A 19,310-nucleotide genomic window follows, 5' to 3' on the forward strand; every position below is an offset into this window, starting at 1 on the left:
ATATCTAAAATATATTCTCCTACTCATCGATGGATATTAATCTGTCATACTGGCTCTTGAATAATCGCTTGGAGCTTACTAGTGATTTAAAAAAAAAATCAACAGTTCAATAACTTAAATAAAAACTTTGAATAATTTAATAACTTAAATGAAATCTTTCAAATAGTTCAAAGATTAATATTGTAACTTTTTTAAATTAACTAACTAAAATTAAACTTACCCATATTTTAATGACTATCAATATAATTTACCCTACAATTTAAGCAGTTTAGTAAGTTTTATATCACAAGCTCATATAAAACTTGTTCGATAATTTTGCTTTAGTTACGCATCTAAATAGCGAGTGTCGAATATTAAACTTGATTTGATGAATGTTGCAAACAGAAATGTTGATAATTTTGTTCATCAAAACATTTTTAATTCGAGAAACATAATCAAACAATTTTTTTTCGATTACAAAATAACTTGTAAAAGTCTAGGTGAAACTTAACCGAGTGGAGGGGTGGGGTAGGGAATCCAGTTAGCAGCTGCTGAACTTTCTCATCATGCTTCCATCTATGTTACGCCGACTATTCGGACATCTCAAGAACTGTGCAGCTTTCAGCAACATTGAACTTGTCTTCCATTGCAAGTCCAATCATTTAGTTCCAGGCCAACAAATTCAGAGAATGGAAGAATGTTAGATAAACAAAACACTTGGTTCAAATGTCAAAGATTTATGATCATAATGTCATTCAACTTGAGCATCATTACTTACCTTAATCTGTACTTAAACGATTCGGAGGTAGGTCTCATTTTCATTGTCTTCTTGCATAGATTGTCTTTGATGTTCCACTCGCTGAAGCTGCGATGAAAGCTGAAGCAAGTTGATCGTCGGTCCATCTTTGCATGATAGTCCATCAGTGATATTGAAGTTGGCAGCTTCACTACTATCAGATATCAGTATAGCACCCATGTTACCGCCTTCGGTTGAATTGATCCCTGATGAAGAGATCGTATTCGATACTCTGTCGAGCTTTTCCGAGACTTGAGTCATGTGATGGTTATGGTAGCCCGGAATAACCAGGGAACGGGCCATGGGAATTCCTGATGAGCGGCTTGAAGAGCTGTGTGATTGAGATGACAGAAGAGAGAGAGCACAAACAGAATCTGAAATCCCAGATAATCCCTGAATGCTCAATGCTGCATCGAAAACATTGATGTCTTCACTTGCTGACGAGGAGGTGCCTTGGAACAAAGGCCGTGATCCAGAATACGTCCCATCAAAACCATGAGGATATCGTGCATTGTTCTCACCTAAAATGCCTCCAGTGACTGCACTAGGTCCATTATGGAAATAGGGAAAATGTTTCTCAAAATGCCCCCCGTTCTTGACAGGTATGGCAGAAAGAGGGCTAAAATCCGTCCCATCTTCAACTTTTATCCGTTTGCCCCATTCGTTTGTTACATATTTCTCAGGATGCAAAAGGCCACTAGTTCGAACATCTTCGCAAATAAAGGATGTATTTGTCAACATGGTCCCTTGAAGTCTGCCACTAACGAAGCCTGCGCAATGTTGGGAGCATTTACAAGATGTAAAACATAAAAGTCACGGATATTTATGAATATTACTAAAGTAAATTTAGTTGCTTTCTTTAAACTTTTGGCGCCTCTGACTTCTTGTCTTACCTGCAAGGCAACCATAACTTTTGATTTTTCATTTTTCTTGTTCACCTATGTTAACACATATTTGGACATGATTGTGGTGATATAACCCTCCAAATAAATGGAGAATTTTAGAAAAGTTGACATATAGGTGTAGGACACATGCAAATTTGACACTCACAGCGCTGTAGGGAGGGTGGTAGGCTGAGGTCCCGCCTCCCATCTTCTTCATATTTTCTTCAATTTTTGTTTTTTATAATTTAGTATTTTTATACTTTAGAAAAGGTAAAAAATATATATATTTTGACTCCCCCAAAAATTATAATATAATTATAATTTGATTTGATTTGATTTCTTTTCTTTTTATCTCAACCAGCCCACTTTAAAATTGTTGACTTCGTTCCAAGACACTCTAACCTGAGTCCGAGTATCATAGACTACATGAATACTGCTTAGTGTTTTAACGTGATATGTCTAGCTAATATGGCTAATCTCTAAACTACCAGTAAAAGTAAACTCTAGAACCATAAATTCTGACAAGCTACGAAAGGTGATGTCAAGCAATCTCTCAGACCATTAAAACTGTCAAATGTCAAAACATGTTAATCATCATATGGCTTGTTCAAAAGGAATCGGTGAAACAGAATTAGAATGAAGCTTATAAAGCTAAAGCACAACTTCTTTGCATCTTTATGCACCTCTGTATTATCATGAAACAGAAGGTCAACACAGCTACCATGTCATCACATATATCATCCTCCTAGTAACTGACTATGTATTCGGACTAGGACGTGGGTATCGGAGACATGTATGTGTTTAATATATTTTTCTAAGACTTTGAATGTATTTGGAGGGACCTTGGACGGCCATATCTCCAAAAATGTGTCAGACACAGATGACAGACAAGGGTACTTCAAGTAAAATGAAGAGTCGGAACAACATAGGCTGTGGAAATGTGCCAATCTAGTTGCAAATTATTCAAGCTAACATTTGAGTCTGCGCATGCATGATTGAACTCAAGCTTGACCCTAAGCTTGAGTTTGAATGGATTCACATTGCAAGATCTGAGCTGAACTTAAGCTTTGAAAATCTTTCAAAGTGATCTTAATCCTCAGGTGATTAGCTTGTTCAGACTCGAAACAAACATGAATCTCAAAGGTTCCTAGCAGTTGTCCATCCTCGTAGTTTAAAGTTTCGAATAAAAGAAAAAGTTACCGAGAACTGGGTGAAAATGTATGGTGTCTCCTTAATAATTCGATGAAAAACCACTCAGATATTGAGCATACATCTCTCAAAAGGCACTAAGAGGCAACATCTCAAGATATTATGGCATGGACTCACAACCTTGGATTGAGAAACCTTGAGCAATGGTCCCTTGTAGATGAGTTAAGCATACACCCAAGTTGAATATAATTTACTGATAATGCTGGAATAAAGCTCTGAAGGCTCACATATGCCTTCTAAATCCAATAAGCATGCAAATTTGCAGGTTGATATAGGGGTTTGAGACAAGAAATGGATGTTCATACATATCAGTTTATATGGAAAGTGAAGGCTTCATTTCACTTTGACTTTTCTTGCATGGAAATACAGGAAATGAATATTTGAAGATATACACACATCAATAAAAGAGGAATACAATTTAGAGAATGTTAATGCGATCATAAATGGTAATGTCAACAAACTCAATGTTTACTATACAAAGAAGTCAAAACATTTAAATATTTCAAGTGTTTTTGAACTGAAGTATGAATCAAGAAATAAAAGCAATTGATGTTTTATACTTAGGAAACAAGATAAGCAAATCATTGTAATTTTGGAAAAGCTTTCTACCAATTCAAGTAATCTATTGCCATTTAGCTTAGCAAACAAAACTCATATTTTCATGTTAATATTCTGCCAAGGAAGTAAACAAATCGCAGGTCACATATCGACACGTTATTATATGAATAACTGAAATCAGGTATGATATGGGTTTATTACCATTATATGGCTGAAGTAACCTTCCGGTTCTCCCGTAACGAATACCAACTTGAGGCTTTCTCCGCCGCTCATTGTGGCCGGCTAGGCGTTTACGGCAACTGCGCTTTCCATCATCAAATTCAGCCAGCAAATGAAACCTGGATGGTGAAACACACTAAGACATATTATAGCAGGAATGAGGCTCAAATATGGTAATTGAGCCAAGTTCCACGATGACAAAAATGACTTTCACCCATTTATTGACACTCAAAATCAGGCAACCTTTCAAAATGGTAGATTTTATCTTTTCCCAGAAAAACAACAGGACCTGATAATTAAGATGAATCAACAATGTAAATATGTTTATGCCAGCAATCCATCCGCAGAGGTTACGGCCTCGAAAGTGAAAAGGTTCATTATACAACCCTCAAAAACAAGATTTGCAACATGAAATGAAAAACCTGGAAAACAATCCAATCTTAGTTAACCATATGAAAGATGGAACAAGACAACCGGAACACTTCCAAGGTCCCAAATAAACTTTTCTACTAATGAGAAAACACAGGAAAAGCTGAAAAGGGATAAAAAGAAAACTGTGGACATTACCATAATTTACACAAATATAAAGACTGCAAAAGGGCTTCTACAAGCAAAACTGACCTGCTGCATTGTTGACAAAACCTTTGTTCAATTCCATTAACAATAACTTTTTCAGTTTTCGAGTGAGCCTCGCAAACTTTGTGCCTCTTGTGGTAATCTTTTGAGGAAGTGAGATCCTTATTACATCCATAAACTTGGCAATATGCAGTATGAGAATTTGCTCCGGCTGCTCGAACTCTCTTTGGGGGTGTAGATGACTCACATGATGATAAAATGGGGGCTCCTATAGATAAACTAGAACTTTGGCCATCTATATAATCAGGAAATCTTCCCAGCTTCAAATCTATCAGCAAAGAATCCCGACTATTCGAGTCTACAACAGAACTTGAAAGCATCGAACTAGACTCATCGTCCACGGAAAAGGTATTCAGGGTAGCCAATATTGGATTTTCAGTTCTAGCCTCACTAACTTTGCTACTTAAAACATCCCCAATTGAACCATTAGTTAACTGTTTCCCTATCAATTCTCCATACCCCAACTCTCCAAAACCATGGCTTTCAATTGTTTGTTGTCCAGAGACTATCATATTGTTACTAAAACTATATGGACTTTTTAACTCCAAATTCATAAAGGCATTTCTGTTTCTTACAAAAGAATCAGAAGCTGAATTTGCTGCATCAGATTCAGATCCATTCTCCCCAGAAACATAACTCCAGGACTCCATTACATGCAATGAAATCACCAAATACAAATAAAACAAAGTTCAATTCAAGGAAAAATTAAACACAAAACGACCTATCTTCCTTAATCCTTTTCACGATAACATGCAGATCTCCAAAAATTCAGCTGAGTCTCAAAAGTAACTCTTTAGGGGCCCCTTAAACCTTATCCAGATTAAGACAAGCAAAGAAACCCAACAAATTCTCTTCTTTGAAGCACCGAATTTATGGGAAGTTCAAGTCTTTTCACAGCCAAATGCACTTCACGAACAAACAAAAAAACCAGTGCAGAAAATCAAAAACCAAAACAATAAACAGCTCTAGCAATTACTTAATAACCCAACTTGGATTCAATCAATAAAAAGCTGAGAGAACAAAAGAAGTAATGCTAAATGTAAGAGTTAAAAAAAAGTATCAGTTAATGAAAATAACTTAAAAAAAGAACACTCGAAGAAGAAAAAGCTCAATGATTAAGAGTAAAAAGTTTCTCAATGATTATGAGAGAGAAAGGAGAAAAAAGGGAAAGGAAGAAAAAGAGAGATAAAGAAGTGTGTACTTACCAGAAAAGAGTGAAGCAATGGTACAATAAAATGGTTTGACATGGAGAGAGACACACACACACACAACACAATAAACTCAGTGAAAACGATATGCTGATGTCCCATACTCCATGGAAGAAGCGACAGAGAGAGCTATGGGTGGTGTTATTTTCAGAGACCACAAAATATCTTGTTTTTTTTCTCTCTGAAAAAACTACTCTCAAAGCTTTCTAAATTAAAAAAAAAAATCCAAATTTCAACCATTTGTATAGCATGCGTTGGAAATGGTTTTTTTCCCGGAAAATATAAAAAAAAATATTTTCCGAAATAATATGATTTTTTTTTGTCAAAATAAGACTAGAGATGCATGAAATGAAAGCCGAGATCAACATGCCGGTTGATGATTTGGGGTTGAATGATACATTTATCGTGTTTGAAACTAACAAAACTATGAAATATATCAACAATCGACATATCAATTTAAAATATTTGGCGATGTGGGTTTTACTAAATCGTCATGACGACTAACTGCATAACGATTTGAGAATGAGTGCGCAATTAACATTAGCCGCCATCCACTCCATAAATACCGTCCCACTCATTCACCTTATAAATAAAACATTTACAATTAATGTCATTTACATTTTATTATTATTTTACATAAATTATTTTCTTTTTTACTGATTTTTTTAAAACATTTATAATTTATATATATAATAATAATAAATTAGTTTTTACCAAATAACTAATGGCTAGTTTTCGACACATTGTAATATTAATTTTCTTTCTTTAAGCAAAACTATCTTAAAACAAATTTAATAACTCTTGTAGCAAATAGATTTTTTTTTCAAACAATTAACTTCTTGTTGTCAATTGCCTTTTTTTTTTCTTCCCACAACTTTCATGTTTTCTTCACTTTGAAGTAATTTATTTTAAAAAAATTGGAATTTTTAAAAACCTGGCAGGTTTGAGATTTTTTATTTTTAGTCATGTCGGACATTAGAGGAGCAGAGATTTCCTGCTGCTTAGGAAGCCTAAATCAATAGCTGCCTACCTAGGAAGCAAGGAATCTCTACTACACTTGCACCAGCATGGCTTCTTTTATGTTTGGACGATATTACCTTTCAAGTAGAATCTGTAGCTTTTTATGTTGTTGATTTCCTTATTTTATGTTCATCCTAATTGCAGGTGCAACGATTGTAAAAGTTGGTGTCAATGTGTTTACTATTAAAAACTTTTGGTTATTTTTGTGAATTATTTAACATATGTGCTTTTGTTCTTCTTTTGCAGGATTTAGCAACCCTTCAATCACATGTTAAAGTTTATTCTATAAGACTCAATTTTTTAAAATAAAATTAATATGTATGTTTATTTATTAAAGTAAATATTTTTATTTTTTTATATATCTTAAAAGGTGCCAATAGAATTAAACATTTATACACATATAATATTTTTAAAGAAAAATAATTTTTAATATTTTAAACTTTATATAATTTAGAAAAATCATCTACAATGAATTAGGATATATTGTTGTCTAGATTCGCATTGAGTTGGATAACAATATGTCCATATTCATTATGAGCTTTAACTTTTAAATGGCTTTTATTAATTTTAATTTTTTAGCTTTTTGAATTTTATTTAATATTTTTATAAATTTTAATAATGTTTTTATATATTTATAATTTTTTAAAAAAATATTTTTTAATTTTAAAAAATAAGCTTTAAAATAATTGAATCCATTCCAGTAAAAAATATTTCTTTTAATTTATTAAAAAAAATTAAAATTTTTTTTGCTGACGTGGCAATTAAAGTCAATTGTCGTTGACATTGAGTGTCACGTTAGCGCCGTTAACGGCCATATCGATGTTGTAATGGTCAAAGATGGAAAACGTTGGTCAAAGGATTTAATTGATGCAATTTGAGAGATTGATGGCTTAATTGAGTATATTTTTTCGTGGAGGGGCTTAATTGATTTTTTTGCGAAAGTTAAGAGTCTTATATATCATTTTAGCCTATTTTATATTTGTGAAAATCATGTTATTCTAAAGATCATAAAATTATTATTTACGCAATATTCTTGTTAGATATATATTTGAATTTCTAAAAATGACGTGTTTAGTTAGTGAAAATATTTATTTGTCCATTAAAGGTAGTAACATTTATTTATGATAGTATATTGTAATTAGAGGAGAATTACAATATACTTGATTGTTTGCTTATATAAATTCATAAACTAAATTTAATACTTGAACATTTATGCATTGTTTTGATTTATATATTATTTTACAGTTATTTCTTTTCATTCGCAAGCCTATTTGTTGCTTTATTTAATGGTTAGAACTTCTCTGAATGGAGTGAGCAAGTCAAGTTCCATTTAGGTGTTTTGGATCTTGACTTGACACTATTGGGAGATAAACCTATTTTTATTATTGAGTTAAACAATGGGGAAGAGACATTGTATCATAAGCAATGAGAATGATCAAATAGATTGAACCTTATGTTTTTAGCATGACTATTTTCAATAACATTAAGACCATGATTCAACAAATTAAAAGTGAGAAATAGTATATTCTGTTTGTAGAAATGTTTCTATTATATGAATGAGTCACTTGTTGGCACTTTAATGACACAACTCACTATCATGATGTTTGATAGTTAGACGGGAATGTGAGAATATACCATCAATATGACCAATATTGCAACAAGATTAAACACCTTGGAGATGATGGTGGATGACTCTTTCTTAGTTTGGTTTATTTTGAACTCACCCCTCCAAATTATAGGCTATTTCAAATTAACTGTGACATTGTTAAAGATTAGCAAGATGTTAATGAATTGGCTAGTAAGCTTGTTTAGGAGAAAAAAATATTAGAGAGTTAAGGAAGTCATTCCATCAACTTTGTAGGTCAATGAGATATTAAGGTAAAAACTAACAAGTTTAAGAGGAAGAAAAATATGCTTATCAATGTCTCTAAATGTGAGAAAAGAAAACGAATGATAGATAAGTGTCACTTTTGTAAGAAAATAAGACATTATAAAAAAGATTGCTAAAAATGCAAAGCTTGGTTAAAAAAGAAGGTTATTTTTATGCTTCTATATGTTTCAAATCAAGCTTAATTGAAGTTGCTAATAATATTTAGTGGTTTGACTTAGACACTACTACTACTATTACTACTACTACTAATGTATCCAACATGAAGCACAGATTCGTTTCAATCTAAACCACAAATCCAAATGAAGATATCTTATATATGGAAAACCAAATAAAGGCTTTAACTAAAAGCATAAGGACTTATATCTTAGTCTTATATACTATTTATATCTTAATCTTGGACCTTCAGTTTCTAAGAACTTTATTGATATTTAAAAAAAACTTAATGTTTTGGAGTTTAATGTTAAGTTTGGACATGATTGTTTTGATTTATTTAAAAATGACACTGTTAGAGGTTTTGGAAATCTTATTGACGATTTATATAAATTAAAACTTGATTATATTTTGATGAACCTTTACTTGTTTATCATAACAATATTGAAATTAAACATAATATGTTAAATGAAAATTTTGTTTATTTTTTGCATAAACGTTTAGGTCATGTATCTAAAGAAAAAAAAGACTAGAATGATCATTAAAGAATGAGATTATACCTAATCTAGGTTTTACTAATATTTGTGTATATGTATATTGCATTAAGGGAAAGGAAACTAAACATGCTCAGAAAGTCACCACAATAAGTACCCAACTTCTTGAAATAATACACACTAGTTTATGTGGACCTTTTGATGTTCTATCTTTTAATGGAAAAGAAATAATTTATCACTTTTATTGATATTTTTCTTGGTATTTTTTTTATCTATTTGCTTAATTAAAGATCTCAATCCATAAATGTCCTTGATGTATATATTAATGAAGTTGAAAGACAATTAGATAAAAAAGTGAAAATACTAAAATTAGATAGAGGTGGTGAATATAATGGGAAATACACTAAATCAATACCAATACTATAGGTTAGGAAAAAAGAATAAATTATTTGATCCCAATGCTAGGATCTAGAATCTAGTGCCCTTAGTGTAGTGATTTCGTCTATATACTTGCCATTTTCGAACAAATTGGTTTAATAAAATCCATCAGTATCATTAATATCTTTTGTATATTGTCCTCAACAATTTTTGTACGTAAATAAAATTGAAAGAAAATATTGACTTACTAATTATCTAATGTTTAAACTAATATTAAGCGATATTACGTGGTCAGATTGTAACATAGAAAGACAACTTATATTAGTAGATAATCTAAACACGTCCTTAGTCTAATCAGAATTGAGCAAATCAATTGAAAGACTAATATGTCGTCTATCAAGTCTAGTTACGGAGATACCTTGTCTTGGGTATCGTAGCAAATGACTCTCAGAAGATAGATACATAGATGTGACAGACTGAATTGACATTACATCAGTCAATCACATCGGTGAAGACCTAAGTAGAATAAATCTTAGATCTGTTTATGAATTTATTCATGTTGAACAATATTTTTCTTATGTCATATTAAGGGAAACAGGGGGGTATTTATACATGTTCCTACAACTACTGTTACAGCTCACAATAAGGCCCACTATTTTGTCTTAGTCTTGGGGCTAATGGCACTGACATACCTTGGCTTATTGGATGTGTGTTTGTGGAGCACGTAGTCCTTTCTGATCTTGGGATTGACACCTCCAGCGAGCCCGTACCCGTTGGTCACGAACAGGGGTCCCTTGTAGGGCTCGTGATCCTTTCTGTGGACATAGATTGCGACCCTATTCCTGCGAGACTTATACGAGCTCTCCTCATGTGTTATCTTTGCGAGCACCCGGCACCTTAGTAGGGTCCCTCACAAGCGCTCCCCACAAGCTATCTTTGTGAACATCCAGCATCCCAGCAAACTATCTTTATAGCGGACATTCTTCTTTCGGGTCGAGTCTATCCTGGTCGGAGACTTGGACCCTATTGGGTCATTTGGGGTGGTGGTTACCAAATCCTAACAATTTAGTCCCCCTTTAGTGGGCCTAAGAGACGTTATAAAGTGGTAGGCATTAGGTCCATTTCGAATGCAGCTTTTTGGGTATGCCACAAGCCGTGGTGCATAACAACTGCCTTGCCACATGTGAACCCGGGTATTGGGTGTGCGCACCTGAACCTTGAAAGACGAATTGTTTCTTCTTGCCCGCGTCTGGGTCGTTGGTTCAGTTTTGGCTATTCGAACGGTTTAAGGAACTTCTCTTTAAAAGGGGATCTCTGGAGGGTTTAGGTTTCTTCACTATTTGGTATTTTTTGTAAGTTGGAATCGATGTAATTCTCACAAATATTTTCTACTTCTTAGTTTCCATTTCTGTTTTCTTTTTACTCAAATCATGGTGAGGATGAGAGGAGCCCTGTAACAACTTAACCCATATCCGTCGCCGGACTAGGGTTAAGAGGTATTACCAAACATATGGGAACAATTCAAATTCATTTCATAATCATCATAGTATCATAGTCATACATCAATACAGAGTCCCTTACATAGGTCTATGAGACCTTAAACATTCTTTGGAAAGGGGTCGGGACTAAACCGAACTCATACAAAATTTTTCGAAACTTAAAATATTTTTCAAAGTTATACAGGTCACACGCTCGTCTGAACAGGCCGTGTGCCTCACACGGCATTAGACATGCCTGTGCGTCTAGGCTGTGGCAAAACAGGGCATACATACTGACTTGTCCACACGGCCACAAGGCACGCCCGTATGCCAGACTGTGTGAAAATTAGGGAGGCTACTGACTTGGATCACACGGCCAGTGACACGCCCGTGTGTCTGGCCCATGCTCGAAACTGAATTAGCCACATAGCCTAGAACACACCCGTATGTGCGACCGTGTGGTTTGCCCAGGCTCATTTCAAAATGATCATTGAGCAACACGGCTGAGACACACGCCCGTGTCCCTGCCCGTGTAGGTAAAAATAGGCCATTTATAAGGCCATAATGCCACCCCTTTTGGGGTCCTCCCTACAAGTACCATTCAAGAATCAAATACATCATATGCCCAACCAATTTCAACCACAAAACATTTATTATTCATAACATATATTCATCAACTAAATTTATACTCATTATCCAAACTAAAACATACCATATTTACCTACCAAACACATTCAATTATACTTGTTCTTATCACTAAGTTTCACATTCATTCTCATATCAAAATCATACCATTTCCATAACCAAACCACATTACTAACTTACCAAATTGACCATTTCTCATTAGGTCATTCATGAGCACATCACACAGGCATAATTTGCATCACATATCATATACCAAAATCAAACCATAAGTTCAACCTTAGTCTAACCATATCACATGGCATGATATACACTTTACAAAACATATTCACAAAATTCTAGCCTATACATGCCATACTTCAAAATATACATTTTCAAAAGGTACCAAAACATAGTTCGATAGTGTGGTAATAATCCTCAATGATCCCCGAGCTCCCGATAGCTATGATATCTATAAAATAATTGAAAACACACAAAAAGTAAGCTTTCAAAAGCTTAGAAAGCCATATACAAATAAATTCATTATTTTAAGCATATAAGTATCATCAAATTACATATACTCCATAGCCAATAGTTCATATACATTTCATATAATCCCAATTCATTTGCACATATTGCATATTTTATCATAATCGTATCACATATATTCACTTGTATAAGTACTTACCATTATTCTCAAACATAGTATATTTTTTGAATGTACCTGATTCTGATACATATTTCATATATTCATTCTTTCCTCAGAATGCCCGTTGAATCGTTCAGAATCAATAAGGATACTCGGATAACTCAGAAAGCTCGTATAATGCCAACGTCTCAGACGTGGTATTACATGTAATCAAATATCGATGCCACTATCCCAAACAGGGTCTTACACGAAATCAAATACGATGTCGGTGTCCCAGATTTGGTCTTACACAAAAACACATATCGGATCCTATGTCATGACATACGTATCCTAACTATTCCTATGGTTCTTATGGAGCTTTTCAGACGTCGAAACTTTGTCGATACTTTCTTGGACATCTCATGCTCAACTCATATAATAATTTTTCATTGTTTAATAGCATATAAACAATAATAATTCAATTCAAAACACAATTATTTGTTTATCGACTTACCAACCAAATATTTGAACGAACAGAGTCGACTACTCAACGAATTTCGACTTCCCCCGATCTAATCCATTTTCTTTTGTTCTTGATCTATATAAATTCAAATTTAAATATTTTATTCACCAAATCATTCAAATCAATCCACAAAGACATATTTAGGGCATTTTACAAATTAGCCCTCATATTTTCACATTTTAACAATTTAGTCCCTAATTCATAAAATCATAAAATACACAAAATTTCTATACACACTTGCTTAGCCGAATATACATGGTGTTCATATGAGCCCCTATATTTTATTTATTTCACATTTTAGTCCCTCAAAATCTCATTTTTACAATTTAGGCCAAATTACTCAAATTCATCAAAAATTCAACGACAAAACATGTTAACCCAATGCATATCTTTCATTTACTATCATTAAACTTCATAAAACTCATAGTTTCATCAATGAATCAACTCAAAATCATCAAAAATATCAAAAATTGAGACATGGGCTTGATAGAACTCTAAGCAACAATCACAAAAACGTAGAAATTATCAAAAACGGATTAAAACACATACCTCAATCAAACAAAAGCATAGCTGAAACCCTAAGCTTGAATTTATTTCTTTTTCTTTGATGAATTCAGCAATATAAGGTGTTAATGGCCTTAATTTATGCTTTGTTTTATTAATTTTAACTTAAATTACTAAATACCAATTTTTCCCTTGACTAATAACATTATAAAATCACATATATTAAGTCCTTTAATGTCCATTAACATAACCAATGGTTTAATAACAACATAAAGATCTCTCATTTACTAGGACATAACAAATAAACACTTTAACAAATAGAAGGCCACTTTTACAATTTACGTGATTAGGTCATTTTATCAAATTAAGCACACAAACGATCAAATTTTCATACGAAATTTTCACACATACTAATTCACATATAATAAGCATGAAAAATAATATTAAAATATTTTTTTGACTCAAATTTGTGGTCCTGAAACCACTATTCTGACTAGGGTCTAAACTGGGCTGTTAGAAACCCACAACCACATCGTCTCAGTCCATCCAATTCTAGTCATTATAACTGAAAAGCCCTACGTCTGTACCACCACACCAGAGGAAATGAAACGAGCTCTAGTTGTGCAGGGAATAAAGCTCCCCTACTTTGCCTATGAAGTTTTCATCCTTTTGGGGTCACACCTGGTGTTCGAGGAAATAGAGGATATATTCCTTCTCGCGCTGCATGTCTTAGAAGAAGATTCCACCTCCCACTACATCCTTTCTTTTGTAACCTCTTCAATGACTACTGCCTCGCTCCTGGCCAATTTTTCGATATTTTCTGGTGGCTAGCCATTGCGCATTTTCTTGATAGCTACCAGCATGGCGAAGTGCTAATGCTCTGTCTTTCAAGATCTGTACCAGTTGAAAGGGAGTGATGTGGGAGAGTTAGTGGGGTTTTACTACTGTTCCCCTTACCAGAAGGCGCGGATGATCATACGAAATTAGTGTAAGAACCTTCGACTGAAACAGGGGAGGTATATCTAAGTCCACAGCACCCTTGGTGAGGGCTTTGGGTTCCCTACCAGGTGGTCTTCCCCTAGTGAAGACATGCGTGCCTTCTAGAGGAGTTTTACCACTAATGAGGCTGTCGCGTAATTTTTGAGGTTGCGCGTTGGTTGCGTGCTAGCCTTGAAGGTGATCCTAATAGCAAAGAATGTCTTCAAGTTCTGTTTGGAGGATATCAGCGTGAACAGTTGGAGAGCTAGCGACAACCAAGAGGTCACACAGTTAGTTGGTGGATAACCAACGAGGAGTACTTGGCCTCATGATTCCCTTGATTAGCTGGGCATGATATTAACGGGGCATTTGGAGGAGCCTGCAAACTTCCTCTACCATTACTGTAGGATGACACTCCATACTTTCACTCTTCCTGAGTTTAAGTAAGAGGAGAGGGCTAGAGGAGGTACTGACTTGTTAATTGATTCTACTGATCCTAGGGTTATTTGATGGTACAGCGAGCAATCGAGGCTGTAAGGATAATTCCAATGAGACTGACAGCATCCCGTGCTAGCTTAATGAAGCTATGAATATTGATGCTTTATTAGGTAGTGGGTACAAGAAGCATAAAACTTCTACTGGGGCCGTACGTATCAACCCTTCTAACGAGGAGAAGGAGAGTGGTGCTCCACCAGAGCATCACCAAAAAAGGAGAGCTGATTGTAGTGGCCCTGTTGCTACGGTCATCCCAATCCATACTTCCTTTATGGCAAGCTTGCCAACTGTTGCCTAGGCAAACGCACCGATTATCATCAATGAGGATACTGGAACGACGGAAATGTGTAAGTGTACACAATCGCAACAAGTAATAAAGTGACAAGTAAATGTCAATTTATCGTACCCATAGGGACTGTGAAAAGAATTATTTATGAATGTAATTTAAAACACTTTGGTAAAAAATATTTTGTTTTGAAAAGGGTGATTAAAAAAAATAATATTTTAAACTAAATAAAAATAAAAGTTCTAATGCAAGATTCCAAAATATGATTTAATCAAGATGAAATAATTGTGTTGGATTAATTACATTTCTTTAACTTGGAATTATTAAACTCATGTTTATGTTGTAACAAATAAATTCACGGAAACTCGGTAATTTTCTAACTTATGACCATACTCACCTATAAAAATCCATTCATCTCTTAACATATCCCTATGTTAACTCAATCGACTAAACAAATTCTAATAAGAAAACATGTTATTGCACATACATACTCATTAAATTGAACTAATCTCTTTCATATTCCTATGCCAATTCAAACGATTAATTAAATCTAATAAGCACATAAAAGACTATGTGAGGTAACAAGGTATCCTTACCTTGAAACAGTTTAATCACAATAATCTTGCAAGTTATGCAGGGAAAATGTATCGCCAGATACAATGCTAATTTAACCTTCAGCTACCTTAGAAGAATAAACATGCACTGATTAAGTATTGTGTCAATTAATTACAATTTCAATCCACTTAAATAATTAATTCATTAGTTCCCTCAGAATTATAATGCAAGAATAACTTAGGCATGATTTTACTTAATCAAGCATTTTACCGAGGCCTATAACAGCATAAACACAATTTTAATAATTTAAGAGATGAAATGAAATCAACCCAACACGAATTAAATTCAACCTAAGCTGATTAAACTAACCAGTCCAACAACATAAATATTCATAGACATGTTCATCACAAAAACAACAAAAATTAAAGAGATAGGGAACAAGAATCAAATTTGGTTTCCATGGCTTGACTAGGTTGCTCCGTTCTTCCTTCTTTGTTGTCCTCGCTGATCAAGGCTGCTATGAACACTCAATTGTTGCTCAAAAATGGTTGAAGAAGAACCCTTTTTCAAGGGGATAAATTGGCAAAAGAGCAAGGAACTTTGAATAGGAAAAATGAGAGAAAAAGTGAAAGAGGTGAGAAGAATTGTGAGAGAAGAGATGTGAATGAGGGATGTGTTGAATGATCAGCCAAGGGGAGTTTTTATAGCTGAATGTGGCAGCTAAAAATTGCTAAAAATAGCAGCCAAAGAGCCACCCCTTGGCTGGCCTCCTATGTGGCAAAGTTGATGGCTTCAACTTTGCTAAAAATGGCTTGGGGCAAATCTACAAAGCCATCAATTGTGGAGGGGTTTAATTGCAATTTGAACAAGTCTTAAAGGGATTATTTGAAGCTTAAATAATCAGATAATGAGATGAATTGGGTCAGCATTTGGATGGTTTTGGGCTGTCCTTTTCTTGACCGGTTCGGTTTACTCGGTTCGGTTCAATCGGACCACTTTATCATAATTAATTAATCATAATTTATTAACCCAAATTAAATTGGATATAAATTAAAAATAATTATATTATGAATAAATAAATATAATTTTGGACCATCTTAGGCTGAAATTTAGTTCACCTCGATACTTTAAATTACTTCTCGATTTTGTGCTTCTAGCAGTGTCCGCCGAGCCATTTTTCGCCCTTTGTGCAAATCTGTCGAAAATAACCAAAATGCATAAAAAATAATTATGAAATTAAATAAAATTTAACATGTTCATATTATAAGTGCATTTTAATTATTTTATAAAAATTAATTATTTTTCGACAAGAATTTAACCGAATTCACATGAATTTAAGTTAAAAAGGGTATGAAAAAGTGTGTAAATTTTTGAGTTTTCACACCCCCAAACTTAATTCGTTGCTTGTCCTGAGTAATGCACAAATTGAAAAGAATTTCTCATAAACACCTTTGAAAAATTCCTTCGGAACAACATTCTTCCCAGAATTATGAATTTAATATACTTATGCTCAAAAACAAGAAATTTGATAGATATGCTTACTTAAGTATACATATCATTGAAATTAATCTCAATCATTCTTAGGACAGCAAAAATTAGACTAAATGCTTCCTAATAAAGTCATGTTAAACCTTACCAATTTAATTTTATTCCCTTATTCAAGATTAAGTTGCAATCATTAAGTTTAACTTATGCCTTCATATGTTGAACGTAGCAATTTCTCTCTACTAATGTTGGTAGCATTGGAACTTTGAATCAATAGGTCTTTAACAAGGTTGTAACGTAGCTGGGCTTAGGGGTAGGTAAAAGATAGATAAATTTAGGCTTTTAAACCCTAGACTTAGCTTCAATTGGACCTTTGGAATAATTTCCCTCAATACACCAACTTACTTTGCTTTCATATGCTCTTTGTACATCTTATTTTAAGAACTCATGCTCTTTTTTTTTAACACGAGCATTTTACTGAATGTACTACAATTTTAGAGCATTTGATATTTTTTTCAACTCCCCCAAACTTATTTTTAAAGAATACTTTGAATAGTACTGACTCTAGTGTTTGGGACAATTTTAAGATAGTTAAGAGAGAAGTGATGGCTAAATTTGCAAGGGTTCAAATAAAATTAGGCCATATAGTCTTAAAGTTGGGTTTCAAAGGATAGAAATTTCATCATGGTTGGCTTGAAAGGCTTAAACGGTCCAAACAAAAGTTGCTTAAATCATTTTCAATGTTCCATACTTCTTAGGATTTCGCCTCAAGAAACTACTAAGTCAATTTTAAAGACTTAAACTTTCATGTGTGCCTAACTTTCGTAAGGAACTTAAAATTTATGATACGATTTACATGCTTTATTAGAAATACATTCATATCATTATTAAGCTAACATAATAATTTATTGAAACAGTAAAACTTTATTTATACTGGAGTTTAGCATACTTAACAAAATTTTCAATTATTGAACAAAATATATCCTAATCATAATTAAAAGAAAAAATTATTATGAATGGAAATAATTCAATTTTTCAGTCCCCCTACTTAAGATGAACAATGTTCTCATTGTTTAAAGTGAATGGATACTATATACCAGGTAGGATTCTAGAAAAGAGGAGGTGAGTCAAATTGACTGCTTAAGTACCAAGCTATCTGTAGATCCAATCCTAGACATGTATATACATATTGCCATACTTTATACTTTGCGACTTGTTCATTATTCATGATTTCCATCTCTTGCTTTATTATGTGGAAATAAAAATTCCTAATTAAAATTAATCCTAAAATGACCTAATAACAGATATAAAATAAAGTCAAGATCCCTCTTTTTATTTATTTGCAGATCCTTTCAAATTCGACTCATCTTTCATTAATGCCTTTGCATGAATCGCTTCGCTCCTTCTTCGATAATGGACTCCATCATTCAAATATAAAATTTGGAAATTCAGGCACAAAAATAAATGGGTCATTGTAAATTTTTTTAAGAGCACTTCTCATCGAGTCATCCCTTATTTTTGAGTATTCCAGTAAGCTTGTTGCTGCCATTGCATATGTTGCATTATGTCCATCAATTTTGACAGCTCATCTCGAAGATCTGGGTGAGGTGATTGAGCTCTAAACATTGAAGTTTCGGTATTAGGTTCAGTTTCTAGTTTTGTTGGTTCGCCTTATCTGGGACTTTAGTTGATTGCATTGTGGGATCTTCTTCTTTTTCTTCTTTGGGTCCTTGCTTTCTTGAACTCGTTACTTTAGAATAGATTCTCCAGCTATTTGATAGAGGTCCCAATCGGTGATTATGCCCTGGCTATAACCTGTCTTTTTTACATTTGCAAGAATTTTAGCTTTCAAGCACAGAATTGTTATTGTAAAAGGAAAGTAGGCTGGGCTAGAACATCTAACGGCACAATTCCGCATCTCTCATAGGATGATTTTTCCCATATCAATGGTCTTCCAGTTAAGATCGAGTATAATAAGACCATTCGATCTAATGAGATTGTAGTCCCATGCGAACTAGGCTAAGGCTGAATCGGATGAAATAGAACCATACCTTCACAAGTGGTGTCAAATATTCTCTTTTAAAAGTGTAGATTCCTTGCTTTGACACAGTCCACTTAGAACCTGGAACTATAAGTTCCTCGAGTAATTGTTGTAAATTTTCAGGCTTGATATTGCTTATTAAGGAGGAATATTCATCGTTTTCAAAATCAGGCAATTCAAAGAACTCAATAATAGCGTTTGAAGTTATTGGTACCTTGATTCCGTTAACTGGAACTTCTGTCAACTCCCTTGAGGTTAAATTTACATAGAATTCATGCACTAACTCCTCATCCA

The 19,310-nt window shown here is 33.7% G+C and overlaps 1 protein-coding gene across 4 annotated transcripts; it reads right to left on the bottom strand.

The window, feature by feature from the left end:
* Positions 1-344: 344 nt before the first annotated feature.
* LOC107887080 (squamosa promoter-binding-like protein 6) lies at positions 345-6,016 on the bottom strand. 4 transcript variants are annotated; one of them, XM_041096982.1, is made up of 5 exons: positions 5,487-6,016; positions 4,267-5,187; positions 3,628-3,764; positions 758-1,545; positions 345-614 (listed from the first exon to the last, which is right to left on the bottom strand). In XM_041096982.1, exons 2-4 carry the CDS (start codon positions 4,929-4,931, stop codon positions 770-772), a joined length of 1,578 nt encoding a protein of 525 aa, XP_040952916.1. In that variant the 5' UTR covers positions 4,932-5,187; positions 5,487-6,016; the 3' UTR covers positions 345-614; positions 758-769. The 4 variants fall into 4 exon arrangements, with proteins under 4 accessions (XP_040952916.1, XP_040952912.1, XP_016666703.2 ...); XM_041096978.1 differs by having other exon boundaries at positions 345-619; XM_016811214.2 differs by having other exon boundaries at positions 345-1,545.
* Positions 6,017-19,310: the final 13,294 nt, after the last annotated feature.

This window comes from Gossypium hirsutum, chromosome A03 (genome assembly GCF_007990345.1).
Source record: "Gossypium hirsutum isolate 1008001.06 chromosome A03, Gossypium_hirsutum_v2.1, whole genome shotgun sequence".
NCBI lineage: Eukaryota > Viridiplantae > Streptophyta > Magnoliopsida > Malvales > Malvaceae > Gossypium > Gossypium hirsutum.